Below are 23,259 nucleotides of genomic sequence, written 5' to 3'. Positions count from 1 at the left end.
GTGGAATCTTCAGGATATCCACATGCAACACTGATAAATGACCCCCATGACAATGTTTCATTACTCATAACGCTGCAGAAATAACACCCATTTCTTAACCTGCGCTGTAACAGCATTGAAACCGACACTGTTCTAGAGAGCTATACTTTACTGAAGAATTCAATTTGTATCCGGCGTCCCTCCCCTTTTTACATACAAAAACATCCTCTCTGTTTTACTGCCTAGCACTTACCGTGGAGTGGAAGTACTCCGGGGAAAGACCCTCAAGCTCCAAGATTCGATCCTCTAACTTCTTCAGTCGCTGGTAAATGCTCTGAGGTACAGGACCTCCTATAAGACATCAGACACACACAGGATATGTTGCCATTTCAGTTATGTATGGAACTGCCAAGAACTAGAGCATGGAACTAGATTACTCTTTTAGCCAGATGAGATGCATCTGTGAACACAGGCCTCATGGCTAAATGAAAATACCTCATGGCAGTCTGACTTTTATAGTCATCTGACCTGCTGTTAGCTTCAGGTGAGCTTCTATGTTGTGTAGCCGCTCTTCGATGACAGGGTTTCCACAGTCTCTGCTGTATGAGCCTTGCTGTTGCTCTCCCTGCTCAGAGCGCCCACCTCGGGTTTGGGGCCCATATGTATTCACCACTCGGGTCACTGAAAGGCCAATTAATTAACACCACAGTCTGCACGTTCACTTGTAAATTCCAATAGGAGAGGACATCTTTGTTTCTGTATTATGGTCGGTGTGCACAAGAAAAAAAGTTTCACAACAACTGGGGGTGTCTCACCTTTGACGTGACTCTTGAAACCTGGATAGGGTGTGAAGACTGCATCCGTTCTGGCACAACTGTTTTCTGTATTTAAATAAATAAAATCACAGTTCAAAACCAAAACCCTTTCAGGTGCACTTCAGGATGTTTCACACAATACACATACTAAAAAAAACCCCCAAACACCCCCACCCCCCTTTTGCATATGTATAAATGTGGACAGAAGTTTACATTACACTCATCATGGACATGAATGTCATGCCAATACTAGGCTTTCAATAATTTATTTGGTCTGTTCTTCTCCTGGGGAAGAATGATTGTACAACATACATCTTTAAAGCTCCATGAAGTTGGTGCCCCATATGACGAGAATGTGAATAAAAAGTATTTCAATTTATCTGTGTATTGCTTGTGCTCACAAAATAATGTGTGCTCAACTTACTGGAGGTCACCTTCAATCAAAATCATAAATAATAATAATAATAATAATAAAAAAGTTTTAATTTATTGAGTTTCTGAATTGAACACCAGTTCAAAATTACACATACAGGCTCAAAAATCTACATACAGCACACCTAATATTTGGTTAAATGTCTCTTAGCAAGTGTCCCCTTGACCAGATGCTTTTGAGAGCCATCAGCAAGCTTCTGGTAGAAGTCTGATTGGATATTTGTCCATTCTTCTTGGCAAAATTTATAAAGTTCCATTAAATTTGTTGGTTTCCTGGCATGGATGCAACCTTCAAGCATAACCCATACATTTTTTATAGCGTTGAAGTTAGACTATTTCAAAAACTTAAACGTTAGCCTGCTTTATCTATTTCACAACAAGCTTCGATGTGTTTGGCGATCATTGTCCTGTTGGAACACCAAGTGTGTCCAAGGTTCAACCTGCTGATGGTTTGTGGTTATGCTGAAGAATTCTGAGGCAGTCCTCCTTCATTATTCCATCCACTTTGTTTAACCATGTTTAACAGTTGCTCAAAAGCTGGTACAATGTTCTTGGGGTTGAATTCCTCAACTTTACTCCTCCAAACATACCTCTGGTAATTGTGGCTAAACATGAAACTGTCCTCCAGAAGAGAGTGTGTCCATGTGGTCAGCTGCAAACTTTAGTTGAGCATGAAGGTGTCAGTTTTGGAGAGGCAAAATCTTGGACGGCAGCCTCTCGGGTCCATGGTGATGTAAAACTTGCTTGAGTATAGACTGTGACGTGAGTGTTCCAGCAGCTTCCAGTTCATGGCAGAATTGTGTTTTAGTGGTTCCTGGGATGTTCTTGACCATCCAAACCAATTTCCTCTCAGCTGAGGGTGACCGTTTGGGTCTTCTTCCAGACCTTAACAAAGTGGCTACATCTCCCAATAACTTGTCAAACAAACTCCTTATATGTTGGTACTTTACTCAGTTATGATCACCAACAGGAAGTTGAGAGGCCTTCGCCATAGCAAATTAAGACATTCTGGAACTTTCAGCAAGACTAAATGAATAATCTAAGTTGCTGTGTATATATTTTTGACCCTATGTTGATTTCAGATTTCAAAACTCAAATTAAAACTTGCGCATGAAATTCTTGGGTGTTTTTTTTTCTATTAAAAGATGCATGTTGCACAATCCTACTTCCCCAGAAAGATAACAGTTCAAAGAAATCATTCATATCCATGAGGGTATGTAAACTTCTGACCACAGCTGGACGTTATATTATCTATTTAACTGCATCAAAAATTCACAAGCAAAGGTATCCCAGTAATTATGCATCCCAGATTTTAACTGCTACCTGACAGCTCTGAAGTGCTCAAATCAGGCCAAAACTAGTTATATTTGAAAAAGGTGCACTCTTATACTAGTTCAAAAAAGCATGCACTGTAACCTGTCGCTTGTGGAAAAGCAACAACTTCTAAAACATTGGCAGTAGTTCTGCACAACTTCCACACCTCTCATCTGGTGCCCTCTCATCCTCACCCTGATTACAGTTGATCACATTGCAAAACTCCCGCACATTGTTTTCATTGATCTCCAGCTGTTTGCGCTCTATAAATGCAGAGATCCTACGTTCAATCTGAGAGACAGAGAGAGAGAGAGAGAGAGAGAGAATTTAAAAAAAAAGTGGGAGAAGAGAGAAGGATGTAAAGGAGTGTTGAATTGATGAGCTATTGAAAGAAATCAATCCGCAGTCGGCTTTTTGTTGTTGAGCGATAATGAGGATCAGAATGTGGGGGTTAGAAGGTGGAGGGGCTACATGATAATGAGCGAGTGTAGTCGACACAATTATGACAAATATCAAAACATTTTACATGGTCATCCATTCCAAATAGAGATTGCTCTGGCCATTTTGTTGTATTGTCTGTACATTTGAAAAAAAAAAAAAGTATAAACAATATAAAAATAAAGCTGTCCTTGTCTTTCTCCCACATGCAATTTCACTGAGTAATGAGCATCCACTTCATAATGCAGCATGAGCCTGGACCTCTCAGGACTCTCCAACAGGCTTCCTATTCATCGCTCACTGAGGGAGAGCCGGCACAGAGAGAGCCCTCCATTCTCGCTGCACTAGCCGCCTGCCAGAGCCACAGCGAGAATCAGAATTATTCAGTAACCACATGAACCACAAGACCACCTAGAGTTGATTAAATTTAGACAAAGAAATGAGTAAATGGACAGATTGACCTTAACTACTTATGAACAATACCATTTAACAGCAGGCACTGATAATTTACAAAAATCTAAATTTTGAATTTTAAAATAAAATAATTTAAAAAATTTGTAAAATTTATTTTTTTTTTGCATAAGGTCATCAGTTTTTAGTCACGTCACATATACTTCTACATCCTCTACGCATCAAATATTCAGTTGCCTCAAGACACTTATGCGGTTACAAATTAAGCATATATTTAGTCCATAAAGTCCCATCTTTTTTTAACATTTTCTTTTTTTTTTAAAAAGAAACCCTACACACCACACCAGTTATCATGCTGGCAAATCTGGATGTGACTCACACAGCAAATATCAGTTATTGTCATCCCCTCAGCAGGCCCAGTGTTAAGGCATTATACTTATTTTTCCCTAATGCAGGCATTATACTTATTTTTCCCTAATGCATCGTCACCACCTATCAAGAAACTAGTTTGGTTATTCTGGGCTGGAAATATTGTCCTGATGGGTATAGCAAGATGGGAACTGCAAAACAAGCAAGTTTCTGATTATTCAGCTAAAAGTGTCAACTAAAATGTGTGTAGGATTTACAGTCAACATTTTCTTCATTTCAGCTTTTATTTACCAGCTGCTGATATAACTCAATTCAGTAGATCACCTTTCCTTTTCTTGTCATTCAACATTCTATTTTCCAATATTTAAAAGATGTTTGCAAAGGCATGATAAGTGGATTGGTACTAGGGTTGCAAAGGGGCGGAAAATTTCCGGAAAGTTTCCATGGAAACTTTGGTACGGGAATTTTGGGAATTAAAAAAAAAAAAAAAAAAAAAAAAAAAAAAGCACTGGAATTACGGTAATTTAGGGGAATTATTTAATTATATATATATATAAATAAATGATAAATAAATAAATTTTATATATATATATATATATATATATATATATATATATATATATAATTTATTTATCATTTATTTATATATATATATATATATATATATATATATATATATATATATATATATATAAAAACATTTATTATTTAATTGGCATTATATGGGGGTATGTTTCCTCGACGTGTGCCCAGGCCGCCTTCATATTTGCTGCATTGTCAGTAACCAGTGCAAACACCTTCTCTGCTCCAAGGTCATTAATGACTGCTTTCAGCTCATCCGTAATGTAGGCACCTGTGTGTCGGTTGTCCTTTGTGTCTGTGCTCTTGTAGAACACGGGTTGAGGGGTGGTGACAATGTAGTTTATAATTCCTTATCCCCGAATATTTGACCATCCATCAGAGATGATGGAAATGCAATCTGCATTGTCGATGGTTTGTTTAACCTTTGTTTGCACTCTGTTGTACTCTTCATCCAGCAAATGAGTGGATAGTGCATGTCTGGTTGGGAGAGTGAATGCTGGTCGGATTACATTAAAAAAATCTCTTCCAGTAGACATTGGCAGACAACATCAGAGGTGAGGATGTTGCATAGATCGCTCGAGCTAAACATTCATCAGCATTTCTCTGACTTTGCTCATCCATGGAGTCAAAGTACCTTCTGAGGCCTGAGGGTCCAGGAACCGATGAAACGTTATCAGAAGAATCTGATGCAATAGATGAATTTTCACCTACTGCATTTGTTGTTACATTTGGAGCATTGCAAAATATGATTCTGCATTTTCGTAGAATTCTTAACATATTTCTTGGCACAATATTTGCACATGAACAAAGATTTCCTGTCTACCGTCACAGGTGTGAAATGCCTCCACACATTGGATAGCACGCGTGGCATTTTTCTGTGAAATAAGATGACAAAACATTTACACAGTTAACATTTTAGCACATCTGATGTCCCATTAAACTAGCACCAACACATTTTGCTGTAGCTAGCTAGCATGAGAATTTATTCAATGAAATGTTCTGATTATCTTACATTTACTTTTACCAGTAAGCTAGCATTAAATTTAGTTTTCTTACATGAAATGTTCATAGGAAGCTTTCATTTAGCTTATCTGATTTCCCATTAAGCTAGCACAATTTGCTGTAACTAGCATCACAAGCTAACTACTTCAATGAAATGGCACAATTCTAATTTACAAGTAAATTAGCACTAGATTTATTCTACTATACCTTTTCATTTTTACTTAAATACCATAATAGATAAAAAAATCATCCTCAAACATCCTCAAAACTTACTTGATGGCATGTAGTCCTTTGTCTGTAATGTGTGATCTCGGCAGTTTGTATTTAAAACAGTTCTAGCTCTTCAGAATTCTAGAAGTTATTGTGCATGTGATAGAGGGCTGCAAAATGCATGTAAGGGGTGTGGCTTCAATGGTTCCTGAGAAAATAACATGTTTTGTCCATGTGAGTGAGTAACAGCGTGCTATGCACAACTTTATTCCCATAAATCTGCCTCTTTTAACCAAGATTATGCTACAATATTTTTTTCTACTTACTTAATTGATGTCCACTTTCAAAATTCCCAGTCTTTTCCCAAAAATTCCCATGGAAAGTTTCCACCTTTGAAAATTCCCGGAATTTTGCAACTCTAACTGGTACTGGTGACAAATGTTCCACCTATGCTCTAGACAGCCCCATTAAAATCTACCTATCACACAGAAACCTAGCCTGACAAAAAGCAATACTGGACAATGTGCAATACCTCTCCTGGTGGACTCCCCCCCCCCCCCCCCCCATATCTTATTCTTTTTTATATTTGTATATATGTAAAATACTTAATTTATCTAGAAGTTTTCTCTATTTTCTATTCTCTGTTTATCCTGTAATGATGCTGCTGGAATTTTAATTTCCCTGAAGGAACCCTCCCAAAGGGATCAATAAAGTTCTATCTAATCTAATCAAGAAACATGAGAACCAAAAAACAACGTGTCTAGTAGTAAAGCCAAGGTTTCACACAGCCAGAATCACTTCACAGTGGAAGCTGGTAGATGATTTTGAGCCTTCCGGGGGTCAACTGGCATGCATTCCAAGCCCTTCCATTGGAATATGAGAGAGCTGGGGAGTTACCTTGGCAACCGGGAGAATGTGGCTTCCATCTCCAGAAAGTTTCATCGTGTTGAAAACTGCCATGGGTCAAGCACCAGATGAATTCATCAGTCACAACCATGAAGGCATCTGTGAGCATCCTTGAGGCATACGTGGGTTACTGTAGCATTCGGTCACAACCATTGAGCTCAAACTGTTCACAGAACAACATTCTGCAGAAAATGAAAAAAAGTTTGCCTAGGGGGCATGGCTTATTTCGTCTTGCTATAGCTATGCCATACTGCAGCCATGAAAACCGTACACACTGCCGTCATTGTTGTAAGGCCCTACATCGTTATACGTCGCTGTCACCATTGGTTTTACCCATGTCTTCCATTGCGGCTAATATGGCTTCATTTGCATATTTACTCTGCCCAAATTTCTGCGATGGATCACCTCCAAAATCTGCCTGAATGGCCATGGTAGGTCTCAGCCACAGTTCCCAAGGATCAACCGGCTATGTGAGACCTTAGCTTAAGGTTTTGGCCCATGAGCTGCCAGAATAGCTTCAATGCACCTTGCTCCAGCTTCTATAAGTCTCTAGAACTGTGCCTGAGGGATGAACACCATTCTACCAAACAATGTGCTCTCTACAGGTGTTTTGATGATGGTGGTGGAGGAGAGTGTTAAAGTGCATATCACGGGTAAATTCAGGAGCAAGATCAATGCAATTCTATTTTATATTAAACTTTGGTCAAATATCTGTAACATTCTGCATTCTCTGCAATTTTTTTTTACCTTGCGCAATACCAGAAAAATTCAGTTGAAATCAAGCCATTTGAGGCGAATTGGTCCGCCTCTGAAAAAACTTGGCATTTGGATTTCCCAGCAAACATTGATTTTCGTGACGTCATCTGTGGGACGCCTCCCTCTGAATCCTACGTGAGCGTTGGTTTGTTTATGAGAAAACGACCTGGTGGTTTTCTGCAAATTTCTTCAACGTTATCACGTAATTATTAAAATGGTTAACAGATGTATCATAGGAGGGTGTAGCAACACCAATCATGATGGGATTAGTACTCATCGTTTTCCAAAAGACCGGACAATGAGAGAGAAATGGGAGCGCTTGGCCTACACAGGCTGTGCACTGAAACCGTGCAAGCTCTCGCAGCCTGCTCGCACTTCCGCAGATAACGTCACGAATCTGGCTCCAGACTCCCTTGGGATTTTTCCAGGCATGTTTTTTTATTTTATTTTTTTCTGCTGTAGACAGATGGCCTTGTGCAAAATTATCCTTCTAGATGAGTGTGTAAAGGGACATACTTTCATATTAAAAAAAAAAAAAAAAAGAAATTGGTCCAGAATATGCCCTTTAACACATCAGGCCAAAATCTCCCATAGCTGATCATTTGAGCTGAGATCTGGTGACTGAAACCCACAGCATATGATTTGCGTCATTTTCATCCTCATGAAACTATAGTATTCATTTAGGGCTCATTTTATGCCCTGTAGATGGGGAAACCATCATCCTGGAAGAAGTCGTTTCCATCAGGAAAGAGAGATTTCATCACACTGTAAATGTGATGGGAATAACTCTGCATTGCAGAGACACTTCCCTAGAAGGGGACAAGTGGACTGAAACCATGCCAGCAAAATGCCCACCACAGTCTTGAGCCATTGTTTTCCCTTTAAAGTGCCATTTATCTGTATACTAAGATGTAAAAAGGGTGCCTATATAAAGAAGTGCGTTCATACTGTAAATTAATTCAGTCTCTTTCCTCTCATTTTAAATTCCAGTTCCAAAAACCACTTTTAAAATCAGATATACAGTCCAGAAATGTTGCCAGCTTTCAAAAGAATTAGCAAAGTTGATTGCAACATTATATATAATAACTAAAATTTTTTGGTCTGAAGAAACCAGTTAATTTGCCTCGCAAAATCATTTTTTTCCCCTCTTTGTCAATGTTTTCTCTCACAAACATACGATGAAAATCTTGGTACTCCTAATATCTAAATTAAAAGTCTGGTACAGCTGAACGTTTCCTTGGAAGAAAGCAAATGACCAAATGACCACTGTCACTCTGGTAGATTGTGAGCAAACCTATATCAAGTCAGGTCCATAAATATTTGGCCATGGACAAAATTAAGGTTATTTTATCTACTACAGAATATTGACAATGACATTAAATAATTCTCAAAATCTGACAGACTTTCTCCATTAATTTGAGGGTATTTACATCCAAATCTGGTAAACAGTGTAGGAATTACAGAACTTTTTACATGTGCCCCCCCCCCCTTTTTAAGGACCAAACGAAATTGCACAATTGGCTGCCCATGGCTAGGTGTGTTATTCCCCTCATTATTTCCCCAACAAAGAAGCAGATTAAAAAAAAAAAAAATCTACAGTTGATTTCAAGTGTGACATTTGCATCTGTAATCTGTTGCTGTTAACTTTCAACAAGAACTCTGATGAGCTGTCTCTGCCAGTGAAGCAAGCCATCATAAGGCAGACAAATCAAAACGATCCATTAGATAGATAACAAAACCATTACAGCCCTGGTCATGCTATTGGTACCAATTATGTTGCACAAAGGGTAAAATTGAAACATCCTTGTATGTACCCAATGCTATACTTTTTGATTTCCTAATACCCTAAAGTTAACAAAATCACAGGGAGTGAGAGCTTAATGGGACCTAGTGAACATTATCCAGGCACGTGAATGAAGAAAAAAAGAAGGCTCTTCTGCTTCAAATAAGAAGGTGGTGTAAACTCAGTGTTTCTAAAATTGATTTTACTGAGGCTCGTCAATGATCCAAGTGAGGTAAACACACTTTCTTTGAGGCAAAACCTGAAAATTTCAGCAGAATCGGGACACCGGTTACAGGGCAATTGAAATTCCATGTGTGATTATGGAAAAATAGTCGAATGAACTTTGGCCAAATGTCACATCTTAAACTTCTCAGTGTTTCAGAAGTCTGTGTATTACACTTGTATACGTTAGACTCTGCCTTCTCAGATACCCCTTTTCCACCAAATCAGTTCCAGGGCTGGTTCAGGGCCAGTGCTGGTTCACATCTCGTTCAACTTGCGAGCCAGCTGAGAACCAGTTTGCGTTTCCATAGCTCACGGTGCTAAGGGACGCCACGTCATTACGTCGCTGTATGTCAGTTACGTCGCTGTATACGTCAGTTATGTCGCTACGTTTGCATAAACCTTGGCGCGAACATCGAAGCAAAAACAACACGGAAGAAGCAGCAGCAGCAACAACAACAATAATAATGGATGGCTTCGCGTTTGTACAGCTGCTGCTTCTCATCGCTTAAAAATGTTGTTGGTCTTAACAACTCCGCCCCCCCCTGCTGACGTAAGCGGTTCTTTCCTCTGGCCCAGCAGAGAGTTGGTGCTAGCCTGGAACCGTTTTTTCTGGCCCCACAGCCAGTTCTTTGTCAGTGGAAACAGAAAACCCGGTTCCAAACTAAGCACTGGCCCCGAACCAGCCCTGGAACTGCTTTGGTGGAAAAGGGACAAGAGAGCATTTTGAATGACTTCAGTTCTTACCTGTTGGGACACAGCACACAGTGCTGTGTCTCAACACAGTGACTTGCGCACAGCGGCTCAGTCCCGAATCACTGCTCGTGCACTTCACTCGCGTGCTCTGTGAGCTGCGCAGGGCCGGAGTGCGCACCCTCCAGAGGGCACTCGCTGTTCAGGGCGGAGTGATTTGGAGCGCAGCCGCTGAGGAGGAAGCGATGAGCCGCACTGACACATTTCTCAACTTACGTGCCGAATTAGTCATGTGATTAGCGTATCCGTGTATTGGCGTTGCTGTGTGCACGCTAATTGTTTTTAAAAACGTTAATCTGATGATCCGCTGATACGGTCTAATGTAAACCCCACCTCAATGACACCTTAGATGAGCTGGTCATCAGAATTCTGATTCTGAGCCAGGAGAGGATAAATATCTGATACTCCCTATTAGTCAGACAGAACTGAGGAAGCCTTTTGGACGAGAGGTGAAACGTTTTCAAGAATCTTCAAGCAAGTCCAGTTGCCCATTTCTACCACCCACAGTGAGCTTAGACATGACATTTTTTGGAGTGGGACCAATAGTGTGACCAGGGCGTTGTGTGTGGCCAAATCAACTATTTGGTTCATTCTTAAAAGTAAATAAATAAATAAATACATACATACATACATACATACATACATACATACATACATACACTTGTGAGCTAAGGAAAAACAAAAGGCTCCAAAGACCACAGAAAACAACTGTGTTGGATGACAGAAGCATTCTACCTGGGGTTTTGTCAGAGGAAAAAACCTGTTCTGGAATTTTGAAACTTCACCATATGGACAAGTGAGACAAACATCAACCGGGATGATGGGAAGAGAAGAGCATGTAGAAGGGAAGGAACTGCTCATGATCTGAAGCATTCTACCTCATCTTATGGCACGGGCATGTATGGCTACCAATATGACCGGGTCCCTTGTATACTAGGCCATTATTAAAAAATGTTCTGTTTCCGGTCCACCGGCCGGGTGAGTGCCGTTTGTGCGGTTGAAAATTTTTTTTTAACGCCGGTTTTTCGACGTTTTTTTTTTTTTTAAAGATATTTTTTGGGCTTTTTTCACCTTTATTGGATAGGACAGTGTAGAGACAGGAAATGAGCAGGAGAGAGAGAGACGGGGAGGGATCGGGAAATGACCTTGGGTCGGAATCGAACCCGGGTCCCCGGATTTATGGTGTGGCGCCTTATCCACCTGAGCCACGACGCCCCCAGGTTTTTCGACATTTTTTTCAGGTTCGTAAATCTAAAATCGAACTTGACATTTACGCATTCCCAGGGCTTTCCACTAAGGCTCATACTAGCCAGCCATGACAAACAAGTAGCCAGCTGGGGGGGGGGGGGGGGGAGTAAACACAAAATAAACTCCTGTGCACGCAGTTCCCAGGATTAAATGTATTTTCCACAGACCATTTATTTATTCACTTTACTCAAATACAAAGTAAAATGGCAGTAAATCTTTTCTTTTCTTGCGTATTGCATCATGAGGCATTTCTGGCTTGTAAATCTCTTATTTTCGGTGCATGACACATTCACGCAACTGAGCATGCTATGAATTAACAACGACAACGGTCTGCAGTGGGGCTACACAATTAAACACTCAGCCAACATTTCTCCATTTGTGTATGAAAATACACTCCAACGACTCAGTTTGGTTTCATTTACAACCAACGGTGTCTTTTGATGCCAGCACGTAACTGAACGAGAGAAGACTGGTTTACCGGAGACAAAATAAGCGTCATCTCTGCTTCTGTTCCCTTCGATGTTGCCTCCAACACACTACTGCCTCCACCGAGTGCGCATGCGCACACACCGCATGTCGGGGCCACGGATGAGTTACTCTCCCTTGATCAACGAAGTCAGCGGGAAATTTGTGGTTATCAGTACAAATAGCGTGAATCACAACTTAAATGAGTGCGGTTCAGTTTGACATTATTGTCAGTCCGTTAGATAAACATTTAATTTTATTAAAATCGAAAATTAATATTTAGAGCCTGTGGGCTACAAAAATAATAGTCATTAAAGTAGCCAGCTGGACTTAACTGTGTAGTCGGCTGTATGGCAGATGTTCTGATAAACTGTCCTACACGTCAATGCATCCTACAAAGCCCCACTGCGCATGCGCAGAACACTGGCAGCCGGCGCCTGTGGAAAGCCCTGCATTCCGTGCAGAATATAGTAGTGTTGTCACGATACCAATATTTTGGTACCGGTACCAAAAATGTATTTCGATACTTCGATACTTTTTCAAATAAAAAAGAGAACGCAGAAAATGTCATTACTGACTTTATTAATAGAAAATCGTAACAACAGCAATTTTAGAACAGTTAAATAAAAGGAATCAAACTAGAGTAACGAGAACCAATAAACAGTTTACACCAACATCTGTCAACTTAAACCTCACCCTTCTCCCTCTCTTGCTAATTAGGGGCACTGGGTGGGGGCACTGTCCCTGGACCAAAAGCACCAGAGCTCTGCAGTGAAAATAGTTTAGCAGATATTCGAGCTCGCGTGTTCCTCCTAAATGAAAACGAAATGTGCCCTATTGCCATTGCGTGAAAAGAGTAGGCAGGGAAACAACCTGCATCTCTTTTTATCAATGGCACAAACTGTGTGTTTTCTGGTAAAGGAGGAGTGAAAACATGAATGCATCTCAGATTGTGGTTAAAAATTCAAAGCGCAGGCAGAAGCGCGCGATGGGGGAAAATAGTCTCGCGCTCTCAGGGCTGTTACGCTATATAATATATGCACTTGACCATCAAGATTGCCGAAACGTCGGCTCAGATCGAAAGTTAGTGGCGGCATGAAGACTATATGTAGACTATGTCAGAAAAGTATGTCACAACTTTTTCAATTGTTTCATTTTTATTATTGACGGCGTTGTCCTCTCGAGTACCCTATAAAATTCATTCAGCAGGTAAAAACCAGATCCTAATTCATTAGCCCAATTTCTCTCCAAACAATGCAATGTATGCAACCTGAATTTCTAATGTAAAATAGGCATACATGGCATGAAATGTGTATCATTTATGGCTTTATTTTCCAAATACAGTCAACCTTAGTGTGTGTGAGAAAATTCCCCCTCTCTAATTTTCCCCTCCGCTTCTTTTTAAATGAAAGCTACACTCGATTGGTCAATGTTGTATCTGCGGAGTTCTCGCATGGGAGAGTGTGACGAGATGAGGCACCGAAGGGGGAGGAAAAAAAAAACCTTACTGGTCTCCGTGCAGCAGCGCATGGCATGAGGGAGCGAGAGACAGTGCAGCACCTACGGCTCCTAACAAGCAGCCTGCAATCACTGCTCCCGTTGTCATTTCAGAGAGCCGGTTCTCCGACACATCACTAAATTTGTTTTGTGAAAGACTACTGATCGTCTTTGAGCGAGGGTGTTACGAACTGAATCAAACTTTTTAGGTGTACAATATTGGAAAATGTGAAATGTGGTTGGTCGCTGTGAGTGCACATTGAACTATTAACTAGGCTACTGAGCTATTGCATTTGAAAAGGGTAGCCTGCATGTTGCATTCCCCGCTATTGAAGGCGTATGCCGTTATACATGCAAAGTTGTGACTTTTTTGGCCTGACGTGACTTGCTCACTTCCCAAAAATATTTTAAGCTTAATGGCTCCCTGGAATTTTAAGAAAAAAAAAATTACAGTTTATGAGTTACCTGTCGTTCCCTGAGCTCTGCATGCAGGTCTGGGTGGTTGTCTTTTAAGTGTTTAGCAAGGTTGGAGGTGTTGCCGCCCTTCGCCAGACATGTTTTTATACACTGTTTGCAAACGGGTGCATCTGAGTTTATTGGTTGGCCTTCTGCATCTGGGGTAAAGCCAAAATACTTCCATATTGCACTTCGCGCTCCTGGTTTGTCAACTAGGGGGTTGACAGGTGCAGCAGCCATTCTCCTCTCCTGCTCCACTCAGCTGTAGCCTAGTTACAACGCGACGTCACGTGGTGAGTTTGCCGCGCTTTTGCAAGTACCGATACTTTACAAATGCAGTATAGTACCGTTTTAAATGCCTCAGTACCGCGATACTATACTGGTACCAGTATACCGTGCAAGCCTAGAATATAGACTTGAATCAGCTCTGCGCATGCGCCGTGCAGCACAAAAAAAAATGTCAGCCACCATGAAGGAGGGCGATCCGGAGTTTTCAAACATTTGCTTAAGGGTGAAATCGCAAAATGGTATTTTAGCGAACAACAAAATAGTAAAGATTCAGAAAAACAAATCATTCAGTGATCATTTTAATAGTGTAATTTCATCCGAACTAGGCCTAACAGTCGATTTAGAACTACAAAAAGTCCGTGTGTTGGACATTTTAAGTACCTTTGTAAAAGTTTTGCAAATGTTGCAGTCAGCATTTAAAATGCTAAAGTTTTTGTACAAGTTTCAGTTGATTAAACTGTCATTTTATTAAATGTCTGCTTTTGTAATAAAAAAAAAGTACTGAAAGAAAAAGCAAACACATCATTGCGATTTCTTATCCATCCATATTTAAAAAAAAAAATCCCTCCCTCCCGACTGAAAATTTTTTTGCTCACCCGGTGTACAGGAAACGGATTTTTTTTTTTTAAGGATGGCCCTATATGGCCAAACATTTGTGGATACCTGATCCATATGTGGTTCTTCCCCAAACTGTTGCCACAAAGTTGGAAGCACACAACTGTATAGGATGCTTTGTCTACTGTAGCATTACAATTTTCCTTCACTGAAACTATGAAGGCCAAACATGTTACAGCATAACAATGCCCCTGAGCACAAAGCAAGTTCCATGAAAACATGGTTTGCCAAAGTTGGAGTGGAAGAACTTGAGTGTCCTGCACAGAGCCCTATCCTCAACCCCAGCCAACACCTTTGGGGTGAATTTACTGCAACTGCACCCAGGGCCTCTTTGCTCGACATCAATGCCAGACCTCACTAATGCTCTTGGGGCTGAATGGAAAAATCCCCACAACCACTAAACCTGGGATCTGAATGGGATGGTGAATAAGGAATGTTCAAAAAGCGCACACACACACGACAGTTATGGTCAGTTGTTTACAAACCTTTGGCAGTGTCCCAGCGCAATTATTGATTATGTGACCATTGACAAAAGCAGCAGGATTGAAGCATACAGAGCTATGTTATCTGCTTGACTTCAGCCATATGCTTCAAATTGCGCTGCCTGACAGTGCAGATGAACAATGAGCTGAAGCACATTTCGAAAGCAGCCCCAGACTTTAAGGCAAAGAAGTGAAATGTTCTGCAATGGCCAAGTAAATCACCTAACATGAAATCAAATGGAGTATGCATTTCATTTGTTGAAAGCAAAATGGCCCAAGAACAAGTAGGAAATGAAGGCCGCTGCAGTAAACACCTGGCGGAGGGAAAGGGAAGGAGCCCTGAGGTACACCATCGGTGATGGCTGCTGAAGTGGAGGAGAAGAAAAAAAAAATTTTCCAAGCCTAACAGAGGATGTTCTGAGTTTGAGGTACATGTCAAAATTCCTTAATCTCACTCTGCCCAATCATATCATTTTGTATTGTGGTGTATTTATTTTTAAACACAATGTCCTCTCTCTAACTGCATGTAGTATTTATTTATTTGGTTATTTTCATGAAGGTGACAATTCTGGGGTTAACTGCATCTTCAGCAACATTATTGGACTGATAAACTACAGTGGTGCTTGAAAGTTTGTGAACCCTTTAGAATTTTCTATATTTCTACATAAATATGATCTAAAACATCACATTTTCACACAAATCATAAAAAGTAGATAAAGAGAACCCAGTTAAACAAATGAGACAAAAATATTACACTTGGTCATTTATTTAATGAGGAAAATTATCCAATATTATATATCTGTGAGTGGCAAAAGTATGTGAACATTCACTTTCAGTATCTGGTGTGACCCCCTTGTGCAGCAATAACTGCAACTAAACGTTTCCAGTAACTGTTGATCAGTCCTGCACACCGGCTTGGAGGAATTTTAGCCCATTCCTCCGTACAGAACAGCTTCAACTCCGGGATGTTGGTAAGTTTCCTCACATGAACTGCTCGCTTCAGGTCCTTCCACAACAGTTCGATCGGATTGAAGGTGAGGACTTTGACTTGGCCATTCCAAAACATTAATTTTATTCTTCTTTAACCATTCTTTGGTAGAACGACTTGTGTGCTTAGGGTCGTCTTGCTGCATGACCCACCTTCTCTTGAGATTCAATTCATGGACAGGTGTCCTGACAGTTTCCTTTAGAATTCGCTGGTATAATTCAGAATTCATTGTTCTATCAATGATGGCAAGCCGTCCTGGCCCAGATGCAGCAAAACAGGCCCAAACCGTGATACTACCACCACCATGTTTCACAGATGGGATAAGGTTCTTATGCTGGAATGCAGTGTTTTCCTTTCTCCAAACATAACGCTTCTCATTTAAACCATACAGTTCTATTTTGGTCTCATCCATCCACAAAACATTTTTCCAGTAGCCTTCTGGCTTGTCCATGTGATCCTTAGCAAACTGCAGACAAGCAACAATGTTCTTTTTGGAGAGCAGTGGCCTTCCCCTTGCAACCCTGCCATGCACACCATTGTTGTTCAGTGTTCTCCTGATTAGCCAATGTGAGAGAGGCCTTCAGTTGCTTAGAAGTTACCCTGGGGTCCTTTGTGACCTTGCTGACTATTACACACCTTGCTCTTGGAGTGATCTTTGTTGGTCGACCACTCCTGGGGAGGGTAACAATGGTCTTGAATTTCCTCCATTTGTACACAATCTGTCTGACTGTGGATTGGAGGAGTCCAAACTCTTTAGAGATGGTTTTGTAACCTTTTCCAGCCTGATGAGCATCAACAACACTTTATTCTGAGGTCCTCAGAAATCTCCTTTGTTCGTGCCATGACACACTTCTACAAACACGTGTTATGAAGATCAGACTTCGATAGATCCCTGTTCTTTAAATAAAACAGGGTGCCCACTCACACCTGATTGTCATCCCACTGACTGAAAACACCTGACTCTAATTTCACCTTCAAATTAACTGCTAATCCTAGAGGTTCACATACTTTTGCCACTCACAGATATGTAATATTGGATCATTTTCCTCAATAAATAAATGACCAAGTATAATATTTTTGTCTCATTTGTTTAACTGGGTTCTCTTTATCTACTTTTAGGACTTGTGTGAAAATCTGATAATGTTTTAGGTCATATTTATGCAGAAATATAGAAAATTCTAAATGGCTCACAAACTTTCAAACACCACTGTATTTGAACTATCAAGGCACTGTCAACATTCATTTATCAATCTGTAAGAAACATGATCAGTATACTTGTACATATTGTGAGTTCGGCAGTATTTTACCTCAGCTTTGCCAGCTGTTATCTGAACACTGCAGTCATCATGTTGGGACATCCCACTGTCTTTCGAAGTAGCATGTTGGTGCGATCGAGAAGGAACGAGCTCTCGGTCTACCACTATCTCTTCTTCAGTTGTTGCTGCCGACTCGTTCTTGGATTTCTCCATTTTATCTTCATTATTGATTGAATCAGTTGGGCTCTTGACATCCATTATTTGTTTCAGATGTGCAGATGCAGACTGGAAAAGAGAAAGGAGGATATATACATATGAGAAGATGAACGTTCTAATTGTTGTACAGATTTTAGGACAACAAATGGATTCAGGCTATTCAGTATATAGATATAGCAAAACATGGCAGCCAGGTCACAACCCACTCAATCCTAATGACTTAACAGAAATCTCCACCCTGAAAAACAACGAAGAGGTTTGTTTTGAAACGTGTGATGTACCATCTCATCTCATTATCTCTAACCGCTTTATCCTGTTCCACAGGGTCGCAGGCAAGCTGGAGCCTATCCCAGCTGACTACGGGCGAAAGGCGGGGTACACCCTGGACAAGTCGCCAGGTTGTCACAGGGCTGACACATAGATACAGACAGACAACCATTCACACTCACACCTACGGTCAATTTAGAGTCACCAGTTAACCTAACCTGCATGTCTTTGGACTGTGGGGGAAACCGGAGCACCCGGAGGAAACCCACGCGGACACAGGGAGAACATGCAAACTCCGCACAGAAAGGCCCTCGCCGGCCACGGGGCTCGAACCCGGATCTTCTTGCTGTGAGGCGACAGCGCTAACCACTACACCACTGTGCCACCGGTTGGTACCATATTTTTTTTTAATATTAATACAAGAAGCTATATTGTCTGTTAGGCTGGTGTCACGGGGAAACTTCTTGTGCAGTTACAACAGTGTTTAATAGGAGAATAAATGTGGACGATACAATTACAAACAAAAGCGATACTGATCAGGTTTTGCTGTTATTTCTTAAAATCAGACAAGCAAGAGCTTCTCATTCCCATTTTTCGAGTAAAGTTTAATTATATTAATGAGAAATCCAATGCAGAAAGTGGAATTAAAAATAAGCCACAATACATCTATAAGACAGGTGGGTTATCGCAGAGACTCAACTCAGCTAGCTAGCAATCTACAAGATTACAAGCATGCTGGCATTAACGGAAGTATTAGCACAAAAATTGAAGCTTTGGAACGTGGCCTGTTAGAACAGAGTATACACATGAGGAGGTGAGAGATGTGAACAGATTAAGGACTTAAGCACTGCTGTATCAGTCACTTTAGAAAGAGAAGCAGGTGGTGTGAATATCAGCAAATAGTCAAATAGCCCTGGGGTAAATTTGGGAACGAAAGAGTTAACCAAAGTGTATGTACACCGACATGTTGAGTGAAAGAGGGTTCAACTGAAAGATCAATGCCATATTTATTTTGTAATGAAACGAGTTGGTTTTTAGTTAACATGTGAGCTTCAATAACATCCCATATTAGTGAAACTCCTTGCACACAGGGAGCAGAGCCCCGTACTTAAGAGAATATGGTAATGCATCAACCTGATTTTTGATGGCTTTTGACCGTACGATGTACGACCATAGAAATTACGTAAATGTATCACCAGAGGGAACCCGACTGCAAGTGCAAGACGATGTATCTCAAACACTTAACCACCGGACAACAAAATTTATATCGTTATTTACATAAGAGTTTTTTTTTTTTTATCCAGCACTTATTTTTAATTTACTTTTTAAAAATACCGTGGGATTATTTACGAACATATTTTACAAAAATATTCACAAAATTTCATATAAAACAAGTTAAAACAGTTTTATTGGTCCACTAGCTTGTTGGACAGTTTACAGTTTCTTTCTTGTGAGGGTGATAGGTAGATGTAAGTGCAGGAAGAGTTTTATTGAAAACATGCTAGTAAACAGATCCAAAATGTAGACAAAGGCAGAGTTGAAAAACAGGCAGTGGTCGAGTGAGGCACAGGCAGGATATCAGAGGTAATGCAATACTCACGGTCCAAAAGCACAAACAGGATTAAAACCAGAAAAGTGATTAAAAAAATATAAGGCTCTCACAAAGCTTGTGTTACTGACCCTGTGTCCGAAATCGCTCACTCGTTCACTACTCCCTACATAGGGAATTACTATATAGAGGACTATATCGTGAGCTCAGTGGTAAAATGAAAAAACGCTTTCGGACACTAGTTAGTCGCGCTGGTATTTACATCATTACTGTCGCACAATTAAAACGTGCCAGATCAGTCAGCTGATGGGTTTTCAAAATAATAAATACAAACATGTATTTTTGTGATAAATACATATTATACTGAGCGTATTTCCCCACATTAATCAATACAAAGTACCTGCATCTTTCAGTTTTTTTGAAATCAAGACTGAATACTTTCTTCTTTGCCGCTGCCTTTTATTAAATCAAATTTGAGACTTTTAATTTGATTTCTTTCAGTGTGACCACAATGCATGATGGGATATATTGCTTTGGTTAGTGACCATCAACTGTACGCTACTTTTCGTGATGCATTGTGGGATACTTTGAGTGCACTGTATAGGGTGTAAATAATCTTCACTAAGGTTTCAGACAGCAAAATGCAAAATGGTGTCCCCACTATATATTGCCCTATATAGTGAGTAGGGAGCGATTTTGGACACAGTGAGAGTCGTCATATGTATTCACTTTGATTGCGCTCTAATCAGGAACAGGGTAATTAGTCCAAATGGCATGCCTGCACTTTGCACTCTGTGATTGCGTGGTCTGTACTCCAACACGTGGACATGAAAGATGAACCAGACAACTTCTTTGACATCAAGTTTGATATTGGAGAGTAACTATACAGTAATGATGTAAAGTGAATGCACTGGTTCACTGCTGTCCACCAGGCACCCAGCAGAGTCACATCATAATAAACATCGTGTTGTTGTTTCTGGCACATGACATGCAGTGTCACAGAAAGGAATAAATATGCATCAGTAACTGATGTGTATCATTATTGGTGTCACTGTCACAAGACACCCATCCACTATCTGTAGCTGCTTATCCTGTTCTACAGGGTCGCAGGCAAGCTGGAGCCTATCCCAGCTGACTACGCAAGAGGCGGGGTACACCCTGGACAAGTCGCCAGGTCATCACAGGGCTAACACATAGAGACAAACAAACAACCATTCACACTCACGGTCAATTTAGAGCCACCAATTAACCTAACCTGCATGTCTTTGGACTGTAGAGGAAACCGGAGCACCCGGAGGAAACCCACACAGACACGGTGAGAACATGCAAAACTTCACACAGAAAGGCCCTCGCCAGCCGCTGGGCTCGAACCCAGGACCTTCTTGCTGTGAGGCAACAGTGCTAACCACTACACCACCGTGCCACCGTCACAAGACAATGCAGCAATTTATTGCCGGGAAATATACTCATCTCATCATCTCTAGCCGCTTTATCCTTCTACAGGGTCGCAGGCAAGCTGGAGCCTATCCCAGCTGCCTATGGGTGAAAGGCGGGGTACACCCTGGACAAGTCGCCAGGTCATCACAGGGCTGACACATAGACACAGACAACCATTCACATTCACACCTACGGTCAATTTAGAGTCACCAGTTAACCTAACCTGCATGTCTTTGGACTGTAGGGGAAACCGGAGCACCCGGAGGAAACCCATGCAGACATGGTGAGAACATGCAAACTCCGCACAGAAAGGCCCTCGCCAGCTGCCGGGCTCAAACCCAGGACCTTCTTGCTGTGAGGCGACAGTGCTAACCACTACACCACCGTGCCACCCTGTCACAAAACAATGCAGCAATTTATTACCGTGAAATATACTACACAATTCGAAGCGAAGATTCATATGCTATAATATTACTATTCTATTCAGGTTGATTTTGTGCCCTTGCAAACATTTTGCTCAGACGCCCATCAGGAGCTCTGCTTTTCGGCAGTGCCTAAATATCTCTCTTATTGATCACATGTTAATAGTAAAGATTAGTATGGATTTTTCCTTCAAGTCCAATAAATGACATCCAGCCACCACACAGTCTATTCGAGCTTATGATATCTAGTTAATCTATCATTTACCTGCAACCTGGAGATGTGCTGCTGTAAACAGTTGTACACATGTGAAGGACGGAGTCCAGTGAGGTTCCGAGCACTCACACTAGCAGTGATGTTTAAAACCCCAGGGCTTATTTTTAGCTGGAAAACAAGTCACAGGAAGTTTGGACCATCATTATGCTATACAGGAGAGCTCAGACTACTCACATTTACTGCTACAGTTCTCGATTTGCTTTTTTTTTTTTTTGCAGGTTTCTTTAATGTGAGGAAAAGCAATATGAAACGCATATTTATTTCAGAGCTTGCATCAGAAACAGAGGCCACATCCGTCTTGCTCATCTTGTCCTGTCTTGACCCAATCGACATGTGCTTTGTAAAAACCTGGCCATAAGAATTCCGGTTCAGCTCGAGCTCTCTGTAATATTACAATGCACTGAATCAGAAAACCGTCTTAACTCACCTCAGAGCTAAACTCTGTGATCGAATCGATTAAGGAAGAGAAACACTCTTGGAAAGAATGTCTAATCAACCCATCAGGACTCATTTCTGCACTGCTTGCTTTATGTTTATTATCCTTGCAGGACTCCTGAACGGCTCCACTCGTCGCCATTGCACTTCCGGATGACGCGACAGCGCTGATTGGCTGAAAACGCCTTTTTTTGTCTACGTCACAGCCGGAAACACAATAGAACAAGCAGCTCAAGAAAATGATATTTGACAATAAAAAAAAAAAGCTCAAGAAAAATAAAGAAGGTATTGTGAAGGTAAATCGTAATAGAGCGGCGGCTACAATTATCGACACCTTAATGATCTTTTGGCCGTTGCAAAAGTAGAAAAGACGTAAATTGTGCATGAAATAATTACTCAAACTTCCACTGGGGAAAAAAATGAGTTGATTCCTGATTACTTAGTGTATCAGATCACGTGACGCCGTTCCACAAGTGTTGAAATGTTTGTCCACAATTATCGACACCCAGATGGTTATTTATAAAATAAATAAATAAATAAATAATTGGCATGTGGTATTAAGTTAACAAAACATAGTTTTTATTTAAAATGTTTGACACAGACTTATATTTAGTACAAAATATATTTTATATAAATATATTACATACAACGGGGCGGCACGGTGGTGTAGTGGTTAGCGCTGTCGCCTCACAGCAAGAAGGTCCGGGTTCGAGCCCCGTGGCCGGCGAGGGCCCTTCTGTGCGGAGTTTGCATGTTCTCCCCGTGGGTTTCCTCCGGGTGCTCCTCTAAATTGACCGTAGGTGTGAATGGTTGTCTATGTCTATGTGTCAGCCCTGTGATGACCTGGCGACTTGTCCAGGGTGTACCCCGCCTTTCACCCGTAGTCAGCTGGGATAGGCTCCAGCTTGCCTGCGACCCTGTAGAACAGGATAAAGAGGCTAGAGATAATGAGATGAGATATTACATACAACCCCAAAAAAGTTGGGACAAAGTACAAATTGTAAATAAAAACGGAATGCAATAATTTACAAATCTCAAAAACTGATATTGTATTCACAATAGAACACAGACAACATATCAAATGTCGAAAGTGAGACATTTTGAAATTTCATGCCAAATATTGGCTCATTTGAAATTTCATGTCAGCAACACATCTCAAACAAGTTGGGACGGGGCAATAAGAGGCTGGAAAAGTTAAAGGTACAAAAAAGGAACAGCTGGAGGACCAAATTGCAACTCATTAGGTCAATTGGCAATAGGTCATTAACATGACTGTGTATAAAAAGAGCATCTTGGAGTGGCAGCGGCTTTCAGAAGTAAAGATGGGAAGAGGATCACCAATCCCCCTAATTCTGCGCCGACAAATAGTGGAGCAATATCAGAAAAGAGTTC

At 40.9% G+C, this 23,259-nt stretch overlaps 1 protein-coding gene across 2 annotated transcripts in view; it reads right to left on the bottom strand.

Moving 5' to 3' along the window:
* mbip (MAP3K12 binding inhibitory protein 1) overlaps positions 1–22,019 on the bottom strand; it is a 31,133-nt gene extending 9,114 nt beyond the window's left edge. Inside the window, exons 1-7 of one of the 2 annotated variants that reach the window (XM_060934172.1) lie at positions 21,860–22,019; positions 21,424–21,540; positions 17,319–17,552; positions 2,735–2,831; positions 795–860; positions 508–660; positions 233–330 (exon numbers count right to left, since the gene is read on the bottom strand). In XM_060934172.1, coding sequence (XP_060790155.1) covers positions 233–330; positions 508–660; positions 795–860; positions 2,735–2,831; positions 17,319–17,552; positions 21,424–21,540; positions 21,860–22,009 — 915 coding nt within the window. In that variant the 5' untranslated portion in view covers positions 22,010–22,019. The remainder of the gene's footprint in view (positions 1–232; positions 331–507; positions 661–794; positions 861–2,734; positions 2,832–17,318; positions 17,553–21,423; positions 21,541–21,859) is intronic. The other variant, XM_060934173.1, reaches the window with a different exon arrangement.
* Between the last annotated feature and the right edge of the window lie 1,240 nt (positions 22,020–23,259).

Source organism: Neoarius graeffei, chromosome 11 (assembly GCF_027579695.1).
Source record: "Neoarius graeffei isolate fNeoGra1 chromosome 11, fNeoGra1.pri, whole genome shotgun sequence".
NCBI lineage: Eukaryota > Metazoa > Chordata > Actinopteri > Siluriformes > Ariidae > Neoarius > Neoarius graeffei.
Note: the sequence above shows the minus strand (reverse complement) of the source record. Positions and strands in the feature narration are given on the sequence as shown.